This window comes from Stigmatopora argus, chromosome 19, assembly GCF_051989625.1.
Source record: "Stigmatopora argus isolate UIUO_Sarg chromosome 19, RoL_Sarg_1.0, whole genome shotgun sequence".
In the NCBI taxonomy this organism is placed as follows: Eukaryota; Metazoa; Chordata; class Actinopteri; order Syngnathiformes; family Syngnathidae; genus Stigmatopora; species Stigmatopora argus.
Genome location: NC_135405.1, coordinates 6,121,683 through 6,145,547, shown reverse-complemented (window position 1 = coordinate 6,145,547; position 23,865 = coordinate 6,121,683). Strand labels below are relative to the sequence as shown.

Sequence of the window (23,865 nt, the reverse complement as noted above, 5' to 3'; positions counted from 1 at the left end):
ATCTCCAACCCTTTCTTCCTCTTTGCTTTCTTCTTGATGCCACAGTGCCACAACATGATTGTTTTCACATTAAAGAGCCCATTGCGGTGTTTTCAGCAGGCCGGTGTGAATTCAGCTGGATTGTGAGAAAGGTTATACAAACTGGGTTGTAGACACTCAGTAGACGAGCTCACATTATAATAGTTATTTAATATATGTAGTGTGAGATTTGCTTACTCCATTTTTTACTGATGAAATTATCTTTTAGCTTCATTTTTTTCTATCTATCTGTAGGGTTTGCATGTTGAGATTTAGGGATCTCTCCTTGGAACATAATTTAATATTTTATATAAAATAATGATAATTAAATAAATAAAACAATTGTAATGCATATTATTAAATATTTTAATAAATATTATTAAATATTTTATTCAATATTATTAAATATTTTAATCAATATTATTAAATAATTTAATCAATATTATTAAATAATTTAATCAATATTATTGAATATTTTTATGAATATTATTACATATTTTAATCAATATTATTACATATTTTAATCAATATTATTACATATTTTAATCAATATTATTACATATTTTAATCAATATTATTACATATTTTAATCAATATTATTACATATTTTAATCAATATTATTACATATTTTAATCAATATTATTACATATTTTAATCAATATTATTACATATTTTAGTCAATATTATTAAATAATTTAATATTTTACCTCCCTAACAAAGTTCACAGACCCCCTAATTATTCATCTATATTAAATATATATATATATATATATATATATATATATATATATATATATATATATATATATATATATATATGTATATATATGTATATATATATATATAAAATATTACTTATTGTGGTTGTCTATGGCCATGCTTTTTCTTTCAGTTTTTATGATAATAGAGGAAGCGTTTTACTGATTTTTTTTTTGCAACAACTCGAACTATGCACCATTTTGTATTTTATTTTTCTCCCCCGCGGGCCGCAATCAATAAAAGATTGTTTATTTTGCAAACTCCAGACCCTGAGTGATAAGCAAGATGTATTTTCTTTTGATTGGGCAACACATGCAAACACAAAAGTACTGACTCACCCAAAACAAACAACAGGGTGCCATCTCATTTCCAAATAGGTAGAAATCCTCAAGTCTCAGCATTCTAAAATGCGCAGTCACTTGAGCCTTCTTAAGACGGCAAAAGAAAAACAGGCAGTGATCAACAAAGATAGACGAAAGGGAGAAAGGAGATTTTTTTTGTTCTGTTTTTGCAAAATGACTCCCATTTTTGATTCTCAACTAAAATAGCGAGATAAATTTGTGCATGCTCAAGTTAGGAATGTCAACATTACTGGTAGTAATGGTGTGCCAGATTGTCGGTATTATGCAAATCCTGAGTTTACCTTTAAGGAGGGAATGATGGATTTTTTTTTTCTCTTATGGTTAAAAAGAACCAACAACAAATATTTTTATATTGATTCTCGCCAGGATAAAACATTGTCAAGGAGATAAATGTGACTTCCATGTGGCCAGGATAATCGAAAAACCAAACTATAAAGACAAACGATACTGTATTTCCACTCGAATGGAGATTACAGAGAATTATGCAGAGTTATAGATGGCCTTATTTTTATAGATTTTTCAAACATTCAAGGCAGATAGCCAAGAACATGACATCTACATTTTTGCATATCTTGTCTTGATATTACAATGCCTTAAGCCACATGTGTCAAAGTGTCGACCCGGGGGCCAAATCTGGCCCACCGCATCATTTTGTGTGGCCCGGGAAAGTAAATCATGAGTGCCGACTTTCTGTTTTAGGATCAAATTAAAATGAAGAGTATAGATGTATATTAAATTTCCTGATTTTCCCCCTTTTAAATCAATAATTGTAATTTTTTAATCCATTTTTTCTGTGTTTTTAGTTCAAAAATCATTTTGTAAAATCTAAAAAAATATTTTAAAAAAGCTAAAATAAACATTGTTTTTGATCTATAAAAAACTGAATATTCAGGGCTTTTAATCCAGTTCTTTTAATCCATTTATTTAAAAAAAATCTAAATATTATATCTAAAATGGTCCGGCCCACGTGAAATCAAGTTGACGTTAAAGCAGGCCGCGAACGAACCCGAGTTTTATACCCTTGATCTATAGAATGTGTATCCAACAATAGATTAATTACCTTAGAGCACAGATGTCAAAGTGGCGGCACGGGGGCCAAATCTGGCCCGCTGCGTCATTTTCTGTGGCCCGGGAAAGTAAATCATGAGTGCCGACTTTCTGTTTTAGGATCAAATTAAAATGAAGAGTAGATATGTATATTAAATTTCCTGATTTTCCCCCTTTTTAAATCAATAATTGTAATTTTTTAATCATTTTTTTCTGTTTTTTAGTTCAAAAATCAGTTTGTAAAATCTAAACATAGAGAAAAAAGCTAAAATAAACATTGTTTTAGATCTATAAAAAACTGAATATAAAGGGATTTTAATCCAGTTCTTTTAATCCATCTATAATAAAAAAATCTAAATATATCTAAAATGGTCCGGCCCGCATGAAATCGAGTTGACGTTAACGCGGCCCGCGAACCAACCGGAGTCTGACACCCCTGCCTTAAGCCATTCCCTTTCTATTTGTTACAAAAGAGGGTGGGCGCGAGTCCCAGTTTTGCACATACATATTTTCCATCAGGTCAGCGACCATGACACTGCTGCTGTCAAAGTCCTTCAATGTAATTCTGTCCAAATTGACCAAAAAGCCTCGTGACCTTTTCTTTTTCTGACATTGTGTATGTCTATGTGAGTAGCTGTTAACACGTTGTTATATTTGCTTCTTTTGACGTGAGTCTTTCCCATAGCCACGTCAGCAACTTTGCTGCAATGCGATGTCTTTTTAACATGACAACATGTGTGTTGGTGATTCAATTATACGCTTATTTCAAGGAAATAAGAAGTTCCTATTTGGTAGCCTTGCTTTAACTTGCGATGGCCATGTTCCAGCAGGCTTCTGCCTGGACAGCAAATAATGCAATTTGGAGCGAAGAAGGGAATTGTGACTCATTGCATTCGCTCTTTTGCCCAGAAAAAGCCTCCAAGGGAGTTTTGTGTGTGGACCAATGCTGCCACTCAATGGATGGCAATAATTTGAATGCCAATGCGAGGAGAAATTGTCAGTGGATCATGTAATCTTGCCTTTTGATCTTTGAAAGAAGACAATGGAGAACCTTTGGAGAAAAAAAATAGATTCAGATTTTGACTTGTACGACTCAAAGCATTATTTATATATTAATGCAGGCCTGGTGGTGCGAGTGGTTAGCGCGTTGGCCTCACAGTGGGGGACCTGGGTTCAAATCCAGGTTGGTCCACCTGTGTGGAGTTTGCATGTTCTCCCGGGCCTGTGTGGGTTTTCTCCAGGTGCCCCGTTTCCTCCCACATTCCAAAGACATGCATGGTAGGCTGATTGGGCACTAAATTGCCCCTAGGTCGTGTGCGGTCGATTGGTCGCCGGTCTTTTGGTCATGGTCTTTTGGTCGCGGGTCTTTTGGTCGCGGGTCTTTTGGTCGCCGGTCTTTTGGCCGCCCCGACTGCGACAACGGGCGACCAAAAGACCGGCGACCAATCGACCGTGTACCCCTCTAGGTATGAGTCTGAGCGTGAATGGTTGTTTGTCTCCTTGTGCCCTGTGATTGGCTGGCCACCAATTCAGGGTGTCCCCCCCCTATGGCCCGAAGTCATCTGGGATAGGCTCCAGCACCCCCTGCGACCTTAGTGATGATAAAGCGGTTCAGAAAATGAAAGATATGCTTTGGCTAGGAATTCTACAAGGAATAGAAGCAGTATTGTGATTACAGTTCTGCATCAGTTTTATTTTCTAAAGTCTGCAGCTGGCATTTTAACAGCATGTTTTATTTTTTTAAAGCGGTATAGTTCATCCACTTTGCATAATTTTTGAATTTGTTGAAAAATGAAGCCTTCTACATGGACTTGGCCATGAAAAGATAACATCTTCTAAATTGGCTTTATGAGAAAGTGAAGTCTCACAGCCAATTATTTCTTGTTAATATGGCAAAAAAAAGTGTTCAAGGATTAATTTTACAACACCAAGTCTGATTGGTGTCCTAACTAGCAGTAATCCTGTAATGCTTGGATTGTAGTGTGAATGTTGCAAAAGATTGAGAGATTTTGGTAGAATTTAAACGATTACCATTGCTAGAGAGCAGTCTGTCTTAAGTCTTTTACTTTGAATTCTGCTTAATGCTTGAGGCCTTCACCCTTAATTTTACATACATGGCTTGCGGCGATATAAAATATTGTTCAACACATTTTACTGACATTGCTATCACCTTCTGTGAACACTTACATTTATCATCAATGTTTTATGCAACAGACTGTGCGGAATAGATGGCCAATGACGGTTCCAAATAATCCCCTCCACACCTGACAACTACTGAATAACCTGTTCACAGCTACGGCTCAGTAGAGCGCAACCTGGAAAAGAGGGAGTGAGGACAGGAGATGGAAAACTGATATTTGTAGCAAGGGATATAGAGAGAGTGAGGACTGCAAATGGGGAAAAGAGGGGGCTAAATTGGTTCTGCGTGTCTAATCTTCCCTCAAGGGTTGGCGGTTTAAGGACTCCCTCTATGATAGAGAAACTTGCTTCCAACACGCATTCATTGCCAATATGCCTTTGAAGCACCTGGTTGAGGGATGTAACCAGCAACTTGCTTCCAAAAACACCTTAAGCGTGGATAGATGGACAGTGTTTGTGGTAAACAATACACAGTGGAATGTTTTCCTCCAATAACCTTTTGCAAAAGTGGATAGATTTCTAAACGGTACTGCTTTCTATTGAACCATTTTATCAAACTTCTGTTCTATCTACAAGAGCAAGAAGTTATTTTGAATATCACTTCAGCAATGTGTTGTCATCTCGTCGACATTGTGCTTTCACTAAGCACATTATATTTGATCCAATTTGTTAAAAAGAAAAGAAAATCCAAGGACAATATATAGATTGGTCGATAGTGTGTCCTTGTCAGTTTTCAGCCAAAGCATAAACTGATCTGGAGGGATTTATTTATTTTTGCTCAATGTTGCAAGATTTACTTATTGATTTTCCGGATGACTGAGGTAGAAATTGAGCCTAGGAACTTTTTTTTTGTTTGTGTGTGTGAATGTTTTTCACCCGCATTTCTCAGGAGTGAAAATAGCCTCAGATAACATAGAAATGAACTTGGCAAATAATCGGTATCAGTTGATGAGATGGTGTGAACAAAATGATCCAGTTTTGGTTTCAAAGCATCAATTATCAAAATGACTAAATGGGGACTCTACCGACCGATATTGAACTTTTTGATTGATTAGATCACGTGTCAAAGTGGCGGCCCGGGGGCCAAATCTGGCCCGCTGCATCATTTTCTGTGGCCCGGGAAAGTAAATCATGAGTGCCGACTTTCTGTTTTAGGATCAAATTAAAATGAAGAGTATAGATGTATATTAAATTTCCTGATTTTCCCCCTTTTAAATCAATAATTGTAATTTTTAATCATCTTGTGTTTTTAGTTCAAAAATCATTTTGTGAAATCTAAAAATATATTTAAAAAAAGCTAAAATAAACTGTTTTAGATCTATAAAAAACTGAATATTCAGGGCTTTTAATCAATTTATAAAAAAAACATCTAAATATATCTAAAATGGTCCGGCCCACATGAAATCGAGTTGACGTTAACGAAACCCGAGTCTGACACCCCTGCCCTACACCATCAGGTGGGCTCCCCTAGCAATTAAAGCAGAATTAGTTAAAAACATTCAGTTTAAGGTCAAGATGTGTATGAATATCACAAAACAGATCAAAAACATATGTCATATAAAGTTTAATAAGGAAATGTCAGACAGATTGTAGCAAATCTGATACAAAAAAATGGAATGGCATAGAAATATAGAAAAATAAAAGGAATCCCCCATCATATTTTGCTTGGGTTAGCCGTTTTTAATCTGTGTCACTGCGTTCGCCTTTGACCATGACACGCTTTCCACTGGAACGTGAGGGCATTTCTGCATCCACTACAGTATTTGACTTCTTTCTACAAAGGGAGGGGGAAAAAAAGAAAAAATACTGTATTAAAATAATCGCTATTGGTTTGTCTTTTTTATTACTAGAGGCAAAATTAACTGGCCTCTGGGGTTTATTTAATTAAGATGTTTTTTCTTATTCCCCAAACCGACACTACAATGGGTCGAACCCTATGCCTGTGAGAGTAAAGGTAAACTGACTTCAGGCTGTGAATTTAGTAAAAAAATAAAACAAAATTCCTGATACATGCCTCAAATAATGCTAAATTGGTTGTCTTGTGTATTTCGACTAATTTATCTTTATTCTATTTTGTATTCTTTTAGTCTGAACGCAACAAAAAACCTAGTTACAGTTTTTCATTCTGAAGCTATACAAAACATCTTGTGAATTGAAACCGACCAAAAACTACCTTACCACTTAAAATTAAGTGTCTACTGAAAGGCCATTGGTGCCATTTGAAAGACACCTTGCTAGTTAATTGCTTACTTTTTCTTGTCCAGTAGTTCAAGGCCATCATTGATTTCCTTAAGCATCTCATAACGCTTGCGTCCGCGAACCTGCAGGGAAATTGTACAATGTTGACAATTTTAAAAAAAAAAAAACATAATGAATGTAAATTTCACCTTTGCGTCCACTTACTGGCAAATAGAGAACCTCATCGTCATCTCCCTCCATGCTGGAGCTGGGAATAGGCCGCTTAGCAGAGGTGCTGCTGGTTGCTGCTGTGCTGCTCTCTGTAAACAACAGAACAAATGGTTTTGACACCATACAAATTATAAGCATTTAGAAGAAAATGACAAAATTCCACCCATAAGCCCATTTCCCTTGGTAGCATACAATAGGCCAATAGAAAATTTCAATAAGGCAACCAACAAAGGACACCAATTTTGGTTCAAAGTAGCTATTTGGGGTAATTTTGTTCAGAGGTGGAAATTGGGTCGGATCATCCGTTTTATGACTTTCATGTTTGAATAATTTAAAAACAACAACAAAAACAAATTACTACATAGCCAATGTATCAGCTCAGGACTCGAGTTCAACAGATCGGAAAAAAAATAATCAAGTGACTCGGAATCAGGCAGGGAGTTTGATTTGAGACAAACCCTAATTTTCTCAATTTTAGTGGATCTTTCTTTTTTGAGGAGAAAATCTGGCCTCCAGTGGCTTTTTTTACATCACAACCTGTAATTTGATAGGCTTCTATCATGAGTAAAATTAAATCCAAAAAAAGATCCTGACGCATTTAAAACACCTACTTTGTTTCTTGGTTTTCTTGGTCCCACATTCTGCATCGGTTTTGTTTTCTTCTTCGGTTTTGCGATCTCGGCCGGGGCATGCGCAAATGCGCACCTCAAAGCAACTACGGCCTAAAACCATTCCACTGTGGAGCAGAGTAATCATATTAATGAAATAGGAAACAGATTGGTAGGAGAAAATAAATAAAGGGGAAAAAAAGGCCAAAAGAAGACTTACTCGGGGGTCTCCAGGGTCAAAATAGCAAGAATAGGTCTGCGGTTCATGCCCCCCATGCAGGAGCTGTTGCACATGAAGCTGAGCAGGATGGTCGTCATCTCAGAGCCCAACTTAGAAAGAGAGCATTTTGTCATTTGAGCATTCATAGGTTGTAGCTGTGTTGACAGATTTGTAACAATTAACTTATTCTCTCAGTTGTTACTGTTCACGGACGGTGGCATACCTGGGGGGGCTCATAGGGGACGGTCACACTCTGCCTCTTGGTGCTTAGGTCCTCGAAATACTGCACCCTTTGGTTCCCCTCCATTCTCATCAGATGGCTGGTGTTTTCTGTAGCTAATGACAACATATGTGGGAAAACGTGCCTTAGATCCCAGGCTCTGACCTCCTTGTGTAGAGTTTTCATGTTTCTCCCTGTGTCTGCTTGTATATACCCCCCGAGCGCATCTCTCAAAAACATACATTGTAGCTCGATCCAACACTAAATTATTCGTAGGTTAACATTTTCTGTTAAAATGTTGCACACATTGAAGCCTGTTTTCTTCAAAATGGAAATATTCATAAAATTATGAAAGAAAATGTTGATAAAATAGTATGGTACATAAGTTTCTTTTAATAAATCAATTACTCTCTTTCAACAATCCACTTTCTTAACACATAAAAATAACTACAAATATCAAATTGCGTATTTTTCAAAACTCATGATTATAATGAATTATGTTTAATCAAACATACATATAAATGTGTTTTGTATATAACAAATACTTCAATTAGATAATTTCATGATATTTAAAACATTTTGATTTTTTAAAATTTCTCACAAAACAATTAATTCCCCTTTTGATTATGATTGATAAATTACTTTAACTCAATATTAACACGTTAAAAAAAGTTTTCCAAATAATTGAACCCTCTGAAAAAATATGAAGTTTATTTTCATTGACCAACTTGAGCACTAAAATCAGGAGTCCCACTTTGAACAACTGAAATGTAGGACTTTCAAAGAACATAATTTAATGCAAATTCTGGGATAAATTATTTCACAGTGAAGGATTCATGTCTATTGATGAAATTAATCACCATAATTCCTTCCTGCCAATTGGTTACCAATTTCAATTGAAATCGGGTTAGAATGTGTGGAAAGTTTTTTTTTCCTTTTGTGGACAAAGAAAATTTAAGATGGTTACATTTAAACACTTGTTAACACCCAGTAAACGACTGAGTGGATTCAAAAATTAACATAACCTTTATCACAGTGACAATGTTGCCACTCACAGTCGACCATTTGAACATACCATCCTGGTTCTGATGGTGGGGGCATCGGCGTACGACTTCGCCCATGTGCTCTGTTTTCTTGTAGACCGCCATGGCTCTAATAATTGCACCCAATGGTGGCTCCCTGCTCACCAGAATTTCCACTGGCGTGGTCTTGGACAGCTGGCAGAACAGCTTGTTGAGGCTCACGGAAAACTGACAAGAAACACATAACAATTTTACCTCATCAAAGTCTATTTTAACCCTTAGTGTGCTGAAGGAAAGCAGTGAGGGGAACATGTCCCGTCATGTTAAGCTCTTGCAGTCAAAGCACAAGCGGGGAGATGGAGGGGGTGGGTCAGGTCAGTCTAACATGGGAAAAAAGGGTCCAACCAGAGCGTACCGGGGATTGCGTCACAACGAAGTCATTGGCTCTTGGTGGTTGAGGGAAAATGCTGTCATTTCCGCCAGCGAGAATGAATGAGATTTAACGGCTCAATGAGCCATAGGAACAAAAATGGGGTTTAGGATATATATCAAGGTAAGATTCTTAATTTTATAACGTGTGTTATTCATGTGTGTCAAATATTCCCATTCAAAACTAGCCTAAACTATGCGTGAATGTGGATAATTGACAGAAACCAGATGCTACACTTCTTTGTCTCACGTTTCCACTGCACGAACTATACATCAGAAGCCTCTAAGTTTAAAAAAATAAAAAATTGAGCTAGAATATATTTAAAAAGTAAAAGAAAACAAAAGCATAACTTTTAAACTTATTTAAAAGTTTAGCATTGACTTTACCCTACTTGATCATATGGTGAAGTTGCTTAAAATGGGACAGTGTTTGAGATTCTTCCACGTTTTTGTTTAGCCTGGGAAAAGCATAACTTAATATTAATTAAAACAATAAATCTGTCTAACTTACCTGTCAACTTATAAGCTTTTCCCGTATGTTATTTATTTAAAATTGTGTATGCCGTATAACAGCTTTTGTAAGGGACTGGTAGCAGACGAAAACGCCATGCTTTGAGCATATGCGCACGAGCGTCAGTCGCTTCCGCCCTTTTCACTATATAAATATAGCGTGTCAGCAAGCAATGTACCCAGACAGTCAGCGTCATACAGCGACAGGCACAGAACTTTGAATTTAGTCCATACAAAAGGCGCACCGACTGATTGGGCACCCAGTTCACTTTGGAGAAAATTTTAGACTTTTAAGTTATGTGAGTAAATACATGTGCATTGCATTTGCACGGTTTATTATCACCTAATAAGGGGAATTGCAATCATGAATAAGAGGAGCAATTGGTCAAGGTTGACAGGTATTTTATATGTATAGTATGTACTTTTTCCATTTCTTACAGCAAATTAGACCACTTATTCCATCCATCTAATATATTTGAGGCTTATCTCTAAATTAAATTGATAATACAAAAATGGCATGAAGTTACCTTAAAAAAGGCTTCGTAAACACATTTCCATTCTTTTAGTTGTTCTTCACTTTATCTTAAAAATTAAGACTGTAAGCTGCTGGTACAGTTTAGTGTTGATTTGTGGCTTTCGTAAAAGGCATGTTATATCCTCAAACTATTCCTCAAAAGGCCGCAGTAGGTGTGGGTTTTCATTCCAACCCATAAAGAGGACACATTTTCACCAATCTGGTGTCCTACAAGTGCAATCAGTGGATTGCAGTCAGGTCCTTGTTTTCTGCAAAAATCTAATTAGTTAAAATGTCTGTATTGGATTGGTTGGAACAAAAACCTGCACTCACAGCGGCCCCTCGAGGACCGGTTTGCCTCCCCCTGACCTAAGCTAACATTATTATTGGGGTAGTTGGAGTCCGGAACTTACAGTGGATGTAACTGATTTGGCAACTCCTGACTTCTGGAAGCGAAGCATGAAGTCATATTCTCCAGGATGGTCAGTGGTGACTGGCACAGTGGAGCTTGGTGGGGAGATGCCTTCATTGACAAATGGGTCGGCGGCCATTTCAAAAAGTTTCTCGTCAAATTGAACTGGCAAGTCTGAGAGCTGCGTGACAATGGGCAGAGAGCGAGGGCATGAGATTCACAAATGAAGAAAAAGTAGATTGAGCACTGTTACCTGGTTGATGCAGATAACAGGTGGGAGCAGCAGGTCATTTTCAGTTGGAAGAGAGGATGTCATGCTAGCGAGGGGGAGAAAAAAATATTGTTTTCCTTCCCTATTCTCAAATGTTAGCTTGAAGAGTTAAAAAAAGGAACTTACTAGTTGTCCCAGATATTACTGAAAGACTGCTGGCTTAGTTTGAGCTCTTGGCTCAGAGACAAGTCATCTAGGTTCGAATCCATCTATGATGAGAAAAGTAGTAAGATGGTATAAGAAACACAGGTTGATAATGTTCAAAAAATTAAGCATTGACACTAGTTTTAACACATTCACAAAACATTTGAATATTTAAAGCGTTTTTCACGTAATTCTGATAATGCACTTTCAGTTTAATTCCAATTTAATGTTACCTTAATATTCTTAAACAGAATTCCAAAACTTAACTTTGTTGTTGTTGTCTTTTAACAGTTCATTGATTGTTCGTGTTTTATCACAACACAAAAAATCCACAGAACCAGAAACTCTGGAGAATTAGTTATTTATTATTTTGCATTTTTGCATGCATGCAGACCAGATAAAAATAGTTCATACAGTAAAAACACGTTCTAAATTTTTATAGCTCAATTGCCAGTGTTTTATGATTTTGTGCTGAGCTTTAATGCAGCAAAACTTATGTTGCAATAAATTTCCTTATTTCAAAATGAATTAAAATATATTTATATAGTTGAAATTCCTCCATAAGGGGACATTTGAGCGAGTAAGAATGAGAATGGCACTACCACTGCTATAATGTAAGAAAATAGAATTGTCTATAAAGATATAATAGTCTATATAAAAAAAATGTGGAAATATGTTCGTTTAATAAATGTTAAAGTATTAATGGGGGAGGGGTCTTGTTTGGGTACTTAAGTTTGGGGGTGGGGTGTCTGTGGATTTTATTTGATCGACCAAACTAAGGTATAGTAGGCTAAATCAAGTTAAATGACACAAATATAGTTAAGATGCATGCTAGTTAAGTACATGCATATCGCGAATGGAAAAGGTACTGTTAAAAGGTTGATTCAATGTAATACTTGTTCAGCATTTGCAATACAAACAACAAAAACATGTTCACGCTTGCTTACACGCAGGGCCCGGAAAAGAGCCAGGCAGTAATAAATAGGAAAATAGCTTGCATTTAAAAATAACGGCTGCCAATGACTTGGTTTCGCACTTTATTCCACCATGCATTCCTTGTTTGTTGATCACTTTTAACATTATATAGGAATCAGACCAACGTGCATCCGTGCACGCTTGTTAGCATAGGAAGCAAATTTAGCATAGCTAGCTAGTTAGCATTCTCATTCGGCTCCTACACCTATATGAGCAACAATATTTCCACTTGAAATAGGTGACATAAAACGCGTGTGACGCACGTACCTCGTATGGCCACAGCCGAGTGGCAAACGAGTCACTATAGCCAAGACAAGTTGGTTAAGAAACAGCTAATGTCAAAATGTTTTCCTCGTCGTCGTCGAGCAGGTAATCTTACTGTTTTGGGGATTCCCACCACAGGAAAAAAGGGCGTGGCAGACTTCCTCGTGACTTATATCGTGTGAAATCATTGGTTGACATCCATCCAATACATTGCACGTCACAATACTGCAACATGTATACAACACTGACATATGTAGGAATTTAGCAACTTATTATGTCTTTATATATTTAGTCGAATATTTCAGAAATTCAAAACTTAAGTCATTAAAAACTATATTGTAGTAAATCCAGTAAATGTTTTACATGGGAAAGTAGGAAAGTGGATCTTATCCCATCCCACAGTGGCAATAAGGAGATCCAGTAGTGTGATTTTTTTTTAATGTCTTTACTGTAAATATGAACATAAATAAATATGCATGTTACATTAATTTAATCAAATAATTTTGCTAATAATTCTAATTCTATAAAAATAACAATGGAGAATTAAATATGATATTTTTTTGTCCTTTAAAAAAATGTATCTATGATTTGACCTCAGCCCCATTTCTCCATTTTAAAAATAAAGAGGAATAGATAGTGTGATTTTTTTAATGTCTTTACTGTAAATATGAACATAAATAAATATGCATGTTACATTAATTTAATCAAATAATTTTGCAAATAATTGTAATTTTATAAAAATAACAATAGAGAATTAAATATGAATTTTTGTTGTCCTTTTAAAAAAAAAAACGTATCTATAATTTGACCTCAGTCCCATTTCTCCATTTTAAAAAATAAAGAGGAATAGAAATAGCGAAATAGAATTGAATGATTATTTGTCTTTTTGTCATCTATCAAAATGTAACTCTATGAATATTGTCATGCAATGTTTAGTGGACAGAATTCAGCATCACCAGTTACTATTTGGTAATTTATGGATTAAAGCAGTGCCGCATAGTCTTCTCACCTGGGACAGATATTAAGAGGCAATGTGTTCTACTTGCCCTTTATTCATCGTGCCATTCTTGTTTGTGCAGTTGCAGTGGATTTGACTTTTGGAATAACATTTGTTGAGTGTATTAAAACAGACCATTTATCTTAATCATATGTATAATTTCAAGCAAACAAGCTCTTATTTGGCGTTTTTTACTTTAACCTGCTTAGATATGTGCATGCAAGCACAGTTGCCAACATGAGCAGCGTCACCAGTATTTATAATTTTGAGCGCTTGATTTAGCATTAGTAATGGTATTTGTAATGCCAATGGCACCTACTTGCATTGCAATCACATTTCATGCCTCCTTTCAACTGGCTTCTATGTTAACTAGGATTGAGCCGAACAGCAATGCGAGCTATCTGCTTAGCCTTGTGATACGCTTTATCATCCTACACTTTTATGAACAAGAAAATTGCCTTTAAAAATGTCTCGTGCCTTATTACTTTTGAGCCAATTAATTTCATGACAAGTAATTCCTTTTATGACCTAGCAAGGGGGAAAAATAATCTGAAATAATAATTGACAAGGAAGGACAAACACACCATGGAAGAATGTCAAGAGACTTGAATGCAGGAAAATTATTCCAGAGTGCATAAATACAACCTTAATTCCATCAGAGTTTGAACCTAAATGAAAGTTTAGAGGAGACGTACTTTGATGACAGCTTGTCCTGAATGTTCTTTGAAGTAGAAGGGCTATATATATAGTTATATAGTAACTATTAATGTAAGTGTTCTTGGTTTACCAAGTATCCTGCGAATAGTTCCGAGGATATAATGAATGATATGCCGTTTTTTCCTCACATACATTGTGTTGCCCATTTCTGTGTGTTACTTTTACCTTTTCTTCACTTGTTCTTCACTATAATCCTTATAAAGCATGATTTATGGATGTGTGTGTGTATGTTAAGATTATCTCGCTACGTTTATCCAAACCGTGCAACGTACAGAGTTGAATTTTTTTATGGTGGCCAGAAACAGCTGTCGGATCCTAATAGACGAGTGATTGAATTTCTTCACCTTCTCTAAGTGTGTAAACTCAATCCTTTATTTGTTAAAGCTGAAAGCAGAGTTGATGTATGAATCGTTGTGTTTACATGATGTGCCCTAAATGCACCGCGTGGCTGATTGGTCATAAGGTAGGGCGCATTTCCACGTCCTTTACAAATGTCTTTTTCGGAAGAATTTCCCCCAGCAAGTTTTCCGGTGCTCCCCGGGACCCACCGGCTTGTAAACATTAAATCAATCCATCACTTGTTTTCAAACAAATCACGTAAAATACAACATAAGAAACATTTGGCAGTTACATTAACCAGTCATCAGAGGGTAGATTTGAATGCAGCACTAAAACATAAGGTGCCTTTATGAATATGTAAATCGGTGTATCCAATGCGATACTTGGCCAGCTGACCAGCATCATGCTGGCAGGCACTACTGTAAGCGCACAGCGACGGCGGATGGTGCTCAGCTGGGCGTCTGAGCACTCGCAACAGGAGGTGTTAAAGGAGAACTGTGCTTCATTTTTACACCCATTTAGGTGCTCTGTTTTACTATAAAATAGGCCTACAACAGCGCAAACAGATGAAGGACTCAATGATCAAGAACAAATACTAATACATTTAGACACTTACATAATGATTATTTTTCTGAGACTGTTGACTTGAAGTGTTTTGTTTTTATTTGAGTCTTAATAATGTTGATGAAAGAACCAGCAATGAAGGTATATTAAAGTGGACAGTACGCGCATTATAACCTTTGCTAGCATGTCTAACTATTATATAGAGATTTGAGTTTTATAGGCAACCTTGTAAAAAAAAGTATAAAGAAAGTAAGTGATATCATCTACTTTGTCCAAGGTTTATCATAAAAGAAACAAACTAACCATGAGCATTCGTTAGCTCAAAAGTCATTCATTTTTTCCATCTTCCGATTATCCTCACAAAGGTCCCTGGGGGTGCTGGAGCCAAAACTAGGGAGACCCTGAATTGGTTGCCAGCCAATCACACAATGAAACCAACAATCACTCACACACACAGCCACGAAGTGGGAATCAAACCCAGACTGCCCGCACAAAAATCAGACAGAATAACCACTGCACCATCGGGTGACCTTATTACTAAAGTAAACCCAACCAAACAAATATAGGGAACTATGGTAAAGTACGATAAGGCACACACAACCACTCATACTTTTGTGCGTTTTATTTTTTTCTTCACACATATATCATTTTTAATCTTACTGAGCATTTGCCAGATGGATGGTCTTTTGTGCGTATAGATCTTCCCAAGCTGACTTTATATCACTGCGAATGATGTGAATTTGAATAGCAAAAAATGGACACATTTATCGGTAATGCAAATAGGTAGCAACAAATGTATGTTATCACTGAAAGCCTTCAAGGAAATGAATTTTAAATCAAAATAAAATGACTCATCTCCTGCAGACAATAATGGCAGACAGAAATTTATTAAAAAAAATAAAAAAGAGGGAGGGCACAGGGGATGAAGGATTGTGGTGGAGAGTCTAATACTTCAATTCTCTATAGATTATTACCTCTTGTCACCTCAGAGGACTCCTCTCTATTATAATTTTATTCCCACAGTTTTGCTGCTTTTCCCACTCTAATTCTCTCCTCACAATTTCCCTTGCACTTTCATCTGACATCCAATCTTAGCTGCTGGTGAGATAAATGATAGTGTCCTAATTTGAGAAACCTTAGCAACTGAACCATACAGTCATGTTTTTTAGTGGACATGGTTCAATAACTACTTTTCATGGGCTGCCAACTGTCTGGAATTAGTTAGGTTTTGATTCTAAATGTTGACTGGCAAGTGAATGACATACATATTAACAGCACTGTTAACAAAAAGCTTGGTTATAGTTTTTACCATATAACAGTTTTCACGTTAGTTGGTTGAATGTTTGTCTAGTTCAATGAACTAAAAAATGCTTTGGTAACTGTAGTAAATAATAAATGTTTTAAAGTTGATGTAATTTTGTTTCACTCGACTGAGACGTACTAGGCAAAAATTGGAAATTGTGATCAAGCCTAAATGGACTTTAAAAAATGAAATCTAATTTGTGTTTACTACTCTTCTGTGTGGTTTGCTCTTCAGGCGAGGATGGTGTTAGGATTTTTTTTTAAAAGGGGAGGGTTAAAAAAAGAGGTTAACTTTAGTGAGAATCTGCTTAACTGTTTATGGCACATGTGTCAAAGTGGCGGCCCGGGGGCCAAATCTGGCCCGCCGCATCATTTTGTGTGGCCCTGGAAAGTTAATCATGAGTGCCGACTTTCTGTTTTAGGATCAAATTAAAATGAAGAGTATAGATGTATATTAAATTTCCTGATTTTCCCCCTTTTAAATCAATAATTGTATTTTTTTAATCATTTTTTCTGTGTTTTTAGTTCAAAAATCATTTTGTAAAATCCAAAAATATATATAGAAAGCTAAAATAAACATTGTTTTAGATCTATAAAAAACTGAATATTCGGGGCTTTTAATCCAGTTCTTTTAATCCATTTATTAAAAAAAATCTAAATATTATATCTAAAATGGTCCGGCCCACGTGAAATCAAGTTGACGTTAAAGCGGCCCGCGAACCAACCCGAGTCTGACACCCTTGGTTTATGGACTCATGAAAAAATAAAGCATATGCACACATTTCGAGTGTATGAAAATAGAAACGTACGCTTACAAAAGTTGATTGTAAAGCAACCTGAAAGGAAACAAACGAGTCGAAATGATTGCTGGAAAGCAAAAATTTGTAGTTGAAGTCAATTGCACTAGAAATCATTGCAAGTTTCAACAACCAAAGTTTCTTCAAGGACTTCACTTGCAGCCAAGACACGTACAGTAAAGCAAGTTAATGCGGATTAAGATCGTCGCACAGTCACTACCGAATTGTTCCAAAAGGCTGAGAGTGATAATGTAGTGCTGGAGAGGACTCTGCGCTAACGCTGATAAATGTTTTCACCAGGCATTTCGCCATTAGTGTCAGAGCAAGTTACAGCCACAAGAGCAGACAAACAGGAAATGGAGAGAAAAGGGCTGTAAATAATTGATAAGGCTGACCCTATGTGATTCATATTCTGTGGTGGAGGATCAAAGTGCGAGCCTCCTACTTTGACATTGAGCCCGAGCGCAGGAGTCAAAGCCATTACATTCTCCGGCATTGCTTCTTCTGTTTGTATTAAAAATGCAGTAATTCTTGCACCCCAATCTGGACTAACACTGACACTCTAGAGCACTGGCAGTATTGTGGCTGGGATGCTACCTAACAGCAAAACTAAGTAAAGCCAAGTAGAAGACATTTTGTTCCCGTCAACTTGAGGAAGTTCCATCGTGCACTCAGGTGTAAAATAAAGCTTGTTTTGGACCTCCTGCCTCTTTTAGATGTGATAAATATTTTAGAGGTTGGATGCCTTCAATGATAATCCCAGAATGATAGGGAGATACATGTACTGAGATTATCCTTTTAAAACAATTAGTATTGCGTTTTCTGTCCTCGTATCTGTGAATTGTGGATTAAGGCAACAAGTATCGGTATTTTGTGACCTGCTAACATGCAGGATTTAGTTAGAACTTTAGAAAATTGCTCTGGTTTTGTCCATGAGCTGGTTTTATTTTATATGACCCTCAACGATTCTTTTTAAGAAAGGCTCAATGAAATTCATTATGTACTTCACTACATGTTATATTTGTCTTACTGGTACCTACAATCTTTCAAGTGAATTTGATCATTTTGAGTGGATGCCAGTGTATTGAAAACCTTGAAATGAAAATATTTTTATCAGTTATTATGCAGCCTTTTGTCTATAGCAGGGGTGTCAGACTCTGGTTGGTTCGCGGGCCGCGTTAACGTCAACTCGATTTCATTTGGGCCGGACAATTTTAGATATAATATTTAGATTTTTTTTAATGAATGGATTAAAAGAACTGGATTAAAAGCCCTGAATATTCAGTTTTTTATAGATCTAAAACAATGTTTATTGTAGCTTTTTTAAAATATATTTTTAGATTTTACAAAATTATTTTTGAACTAAAAACACAGAAAAAATTGATTAAAAAATTACAATTATTGATTTAAAAGTGGGACAATCAGGAAATTTAATACACATCTATACTCTTCATTTTAATTTGATCCTAAAAAAGAAAGTCGGCACTCATGATTTACTTTCCCGGGCCACACAAAATGATGCGGCGGGCCAGATTTGGTCCCCGGGCCGCCACTTTGACACATGTGGTCTATAGGGTTGTTAGTTGACCTTGCTTGTTTTACCTATGCTTGACCATGACCAAATCCCTCTACAATATGTGTTACTTCTGTCAAGTTGCCGCTGTGAATTAGTGAAGACAAACACTGAAGGCCAGGCGCATCAATCTAACCCTGCCAAACTTTTGTCTAAACTTGTCCAGTCTATTGATTGGATTTCCACTGTCTGCATTATCCGGTTATGATGGCCTTTGACCACACAAGCTTACGTGGGAGGTTCTGTCACAAGGAAAGGTAGATATGTAACCGAACCCTTCCTCCAGGGACGTTTGAATGTTCACATTCTCGATATCACATCTTCCTTCCTGCCACCAGAGACCTCTTATAGATCCAACAGCATCATCCCTCTACAACCCATACCAGATTTCAATCAAGGTTTGATTGCAACGCAATACCTTTTGGGGGGAGGTATAAAACTCCCACTTTAATAACGCGCTTTTGACCTTAAAGTACATCAATGCAGCATCTCCTTGAGGAGAGCTTGTATGTAGTGGTCATTTCTTCCTCTTGTTGTCATCTTTTACCTGAAAAAAACAGCTATCAGTTGTGTATCAAGGTCTGTGGCTTAGAAAAAAGGACAATTCAGCAAGCTGGGGATGGAGTCCATTGTGTACACCTCATCTTTGTGCACTGACGGTCTACTAAAAGCTGAGATAGCTGTCTGAAGGATCGGCCAGTGCTGCTTTAACTGATCTTTTCTTTCTCACTCTGCCCGCGGCACTCTATGTGTTGGAGGCATTGATCGCCGTTGAATTGGATTGCGCAGGGCCTGATTACTGATGACAGTGTGTGTCGGGTCACGTGGGACCACAGAAGCTTCTTGTGCCAACAAGTCACAGCTAGCTCAAAGCATTCGGATGTAGGATTTACTCACTGGAATTACACGTGTCAGTGTTTGTTACACTGAGTATAACACGCTCATACAAAAACTCACAGGTCAGAACATTAGATTTACTAAACATTAAATGCATAAAAGGGCAGTCTGGTTAGCAAGTCGGCTTCACAGTTCTTGGGTCGAGGGTTTGTTCCAAAGCTTCTGTATTGTGAGACGCTAAATTACATTGTAATAGCATATTTACTTCATAATTAGCACAAGGATGCTATTGCAATTAAGTACTAGCATAACTGTCGACATACAAATCAAACTGTTAAACCTAATCAAAACGGTTCCTTCTGGAATCGACAAATTTCGTCAAAAGAAGGCTAATTTCAATCAATAATTTCAAATGCAATTTTCTCTCACACAAAGTATTTGAAAATAGGCCAATCTTGCAACGCTGCAAGGCTGATGTTTGGCTTCTGTTTGCAATCTCATTAACTTTCCTTCACTTATGATGTGTACACTTTGAATACCAGCCTTCATTTTTCCTACAGAAGTGAACAAAAAGCCTTTGCTCTGCGGACAATGAAGTGCTGGCCCACCGTGCTGGCCAATAAAAAGCATAATTGGATCTGTCAATCAGACAGTGGTGCAATGTGGGAGGACTGAGACGTGGGAGAGGGCTAGATCTCAGGGGTAGTGGGAAGGACAGAAGAAACTCTGCACAGCAGCACATATTTTGTCTTTTTAGCATGAGTTTATATTGAACAAGTTGTAATTTCTATGCATCTGTCCAAGTGGAGGTCACCCAAATGGCCTTAGTCAAGAAAGTGAGACAATATACATATTTACAAGTTATAATTAAAAACAACACACAGTTTAAACAAATGCAAATTTAGCCGCACATGACAATAAGCTACAGATGGCCACTTGTCAATATGGGATATTTGCTTTTGATCAGTGTTTCCACACTGGTGTGCCGTGGAAAATTACCTGCCAAGAAGTCAAACAGTGTAATATGACGAGAGAGAAATTGTAATATTATGAGATTAAAATTGAAACATGACAACTAATGAGCCCATATTGTAATAGTACAAAATCCAAACGTAATATTGATGTCGTTTTGTTGCCAATTTTTAATCTAACGTGAACTGAAAGCTGTTTGGGTTCAAAGGCATCAACATTTGGCAACATGAAGAGATTGAAGTAATCTTAGGAGTAAAATTTATAAAATGACATGAATTAAATTGGGACATCGGTACAAGCTTCCCTTCATAAAAAGACATTGATCAGAAGTTTGAACAAGGATTACATTAGCTGTGAATGTACTGTTTTACGAAGACAGTATCTTAAAAATACTTTTCACCCATGTTGGCTCGCACTTTTTTAGTTGTAAAATTATTTTACATCATGTTATGTGACTTACATATTTTCTTATCAATATATGTTCATGAAGAAATTGAATCAGATGAAGCCTTTCTTTTAATACTGTGCCGCAGGTCTGTTGAACTAGTTAGTGCATGGTTTTAATATTATATATGAGAGGAGATGCTGCTTAATGGACTCTAATGGTTAAATATATTAAAAGTTGGCCTTTTTGAATACTCTTGTATGACCGCAGAGTTTAAGATTAAACAGGGGTCGGCAGGTTTAAGTGTTATGCCATTTTGAATTGTGACAAGTACCTAAATAGTATTGCTTTATATTGTTTGGGTTTGCTTGGCGACACAGAGCCACTTAGAGACAGTATCCCTCTGGATCAGTTAATCATGTGGGCCTGCCACTTTTGAAAGATTTTGTTATTTCATTTTTTTCTCTCATGAGAAACAGTTCTTCTGTGTCTGACTTTTAAAGGAGGCTATTAAACAATGCTTCCCAGCAGGGAATTACAAATAAAATTACACAGAAAACAGGTTGTTTCCTGTGACTACTTACCTCTTTAACATATTTTTCCCATACAAGTCCCCCCATGATTGAATATACAGTGGTACCTCGAGATACGAGCTTATTCCGTTCCGTGACTGAGCTCGTATGACAAGTTACTCGTAACTCGAGGTAAAGTTTCCCATTGAAATGAATGGGAAACAAATTAATTCGTTCCAACTCTCTGAAAAAAACACCAGAAACAGGATATTGGATTGAAAAAAAAGTTTTATTTCTTATAATTCGCCATATATTGACAAAGTAATAAATAACGAGTGGTTTAATAGAAATAAAGTGTTTAATCTAACTAAAATTGGGCAGATTTCGCCGAGGGGAGAGGGGCACAAAAGGGGCGGGGGGCTTCGTTTTTTTTCTTCCACAAAACGCACTCGTAAACGGAACAAACACTCCACCCTCACGTTCGCTATCGATGGGCTGTTTGCTGTCGTACTATTCCCTTCAAAATATTCCGAAAATGATGCACACAAATGTCCTCACAATCGAATAACGCACGACGAGCAGCAGTCTTTTATCAGCGATCGCGCCGCTGCTCATGTTGTTGTTGTTGTTGGGCCACCTCAGGCGCTTGAGGATTACCCTCAGCAGCGCTAGAGCTGTCACTGGAACGCGGATTAGTTCATCCAGGGGGTAGCCGGAGGTGTGGGGCAGTGCGAATATCTCCGGCTGGATGAAAAACGTAGGGCGCCTTCGGGGCCGCTGGCTAGCGGCTCCTTTTAGCTTGTAGCATCTGTGTTCGCATCCCCTCGAACGGCGCCTAATGCCATTGCCTGTCGGCGTTGTGCGCACGAGTATACTTCATTACCCAGAAAGCCCTCTTTTCAACGCGCATGCGCGTTGTGCGTTTCCTGGTCTGAATAGCTCATCCGGTGCTCGTAAATATTGTTATACACGAAAGATATGCCAAAAAAAATGCCATGGCAACCTGGCTTGGTCGCATCACGAAACTTTGACCGCATCACGGGCGAATTATTCGATCGAAATTTCCCCCGTAAGACGAGCATTCCGTATGACGAACGGTCGTATGACGAGGTACCACTGTACAAGGTAGCACAATAAACACTTGACATCCTAAGAAAATTGATGCATTCAAGGTATCTTAGGGTAGTGATCGTGAATTATTAGATACCATTTTTATAAGCTTTGAAGCCAGGAAAGTTCAGTGTATGTATTGTTTTGTGAGTACCACAGGAAGGAAAAAACAAATTTCTCTAAAAGGCTGCAGAGAGGGCTACTCATTACAAACCCTTCTGGCAGTCTATTTTCATCATGTAAAAGTGGCATAATGGAGCAAAAGAGCTCCACCTCAGGTTTTCAGAGTAACCTCTCATCACGTACTCGCAAGCCCTTAATTTATTTCAGGCTCCTTTTCGACATACAAATCGACAGAATCATATATATATATATCTTTTTGGGGAAAATAATAATTGTTTTATCCCTCAAGACTGCTAGTCTGTATTCACTGCGCATAAAGATAAAACACCCAAAAAGGGTACAGAACAAAGGAGAGACTGCCAATATTTTTTCATCCTAAAGTAGATGGAGATTAAATGATGAGCTTTTATTACCATATTCCTTCTCTGTGTACCGAAAAACTAATTAGATTTAGTTGCAAAATATTTTAGTCAGGCCACAAAATAGTTGCTATTACTGTATGTTTCACACTATATAGTGTACCAGAATATAGAGTTTTTTTATTATTATTTTTTATTTTTTACATAAGGCGCACCTGATTATAAGGTCCATTCGTCCACAGAATTTGTCCACAATTTAAATTGTGAAATTGTAATTATTAATATTTTGGGGTTTTATTGTCTTATGGTTTTGATGAATGCGTGTTATGAGCACTATACTAAAGCAGTATAAACTCATTAAGCGCCAAAAAAATTGGATCTTTATAAGGTACACTGTGAATCTTGGAAGAGAAGGATTTTAAGTGTGCCAGATATTCCAAAAATTATGGCAAATGCAATGTTGTTTAGAACAAGAAGTCATACGAGACCGGATTTTTACCTTCACTTCCCCCTCCTTTTTCTTCTCCAGGAGCAAGGGAAAGTAGGTGTGACCTTCAACATTGGAACAGTGGACATCAGTGTTAAGGAGCTGACTACAGCAGTAAATGATGGCAAATACCATTTAGTTCGATTCACCAGGAATGGCGGCAATGCCACACTGCAAGTGGACAACTGGCCGATCAATGAGCACTTTCCTTCAGGTACTGCCTTTCATATAAATACCCTTTCCTCATGGCTTTATGGGGATTTCTAATTTTTAAATCACTGGACACCACCAATTCCTTTTAAATTATGGAATCCAACAAATAGCTAGAGATGGCTTGTGAACAAGGACTACTCTTATTTAAAAATATTAGTTATGCATACATTTAGGTTGTACCGTCTCAAATCTTACCTCAAGCATTGGCCATTTCAGGAATTAGACAGAAAACCAATACAGTATGTTATTAGAAC

General features: G+C 37.0%; 2 protein-coding genes across 12 annotated transcripts in view; one reads left to right on the top strand and one right to left on the bottom strand.

Moving 5' to 3' along the window:
* The window catches only part of nrxn3b (neurexin 3b), a 238,891-nt gene that overhangs the window by 175,959 nt on the left and 39,067 nt on the right, over positions 1-23,865 (top strand). For all 11 annotated transcript variants that reach the window (XR_013296789.1, XM_077586991.1, XM_077586987.1 and 8 more), the window contains one exon: positions 23,441-23,612. Coding sequence is in view for 10 of the 11 variants with exons in the window: in XM_077586991.1 (XP_077443117.1) it covers positions 23,441-23,612 (172 nt within the window). In the remaining variant the exon portion in view is untranslated. The remainder of the gene's footprint in view (positions 1-23,440; positions 23,613-23,865) is intronic.
* LOC144064428 (cellular tumor antigen p53-like) lies at positions 5,876-12,482 on the bottom strand. Its single transcript, XM_077586994.1, has 11 exons — positions 12,328-12,482; positions 11,068-11,150; positions 10,924-10,987; positions 10,672-10,851; positions 8,859-9,033; positions 7,787-7,899; positions 7,564-7,673; positions 7,347-7,471; positions 6,730-6,824; positions 6,577-6,647; positions 5,876-6,100 (listed from the first exon to the last, which is right to left on the bottom strand). Exons 2-11 carry the CDS (start codon positions 11,148-11,150, stop codon positions 6,007-6,009), a joined length of 1,110 nt encoding a protein of 369 aa, XP_077443120.1. The 5' UTR covers positions 12,328-12,482; the 3' UTR covers positions 5,876-6,006.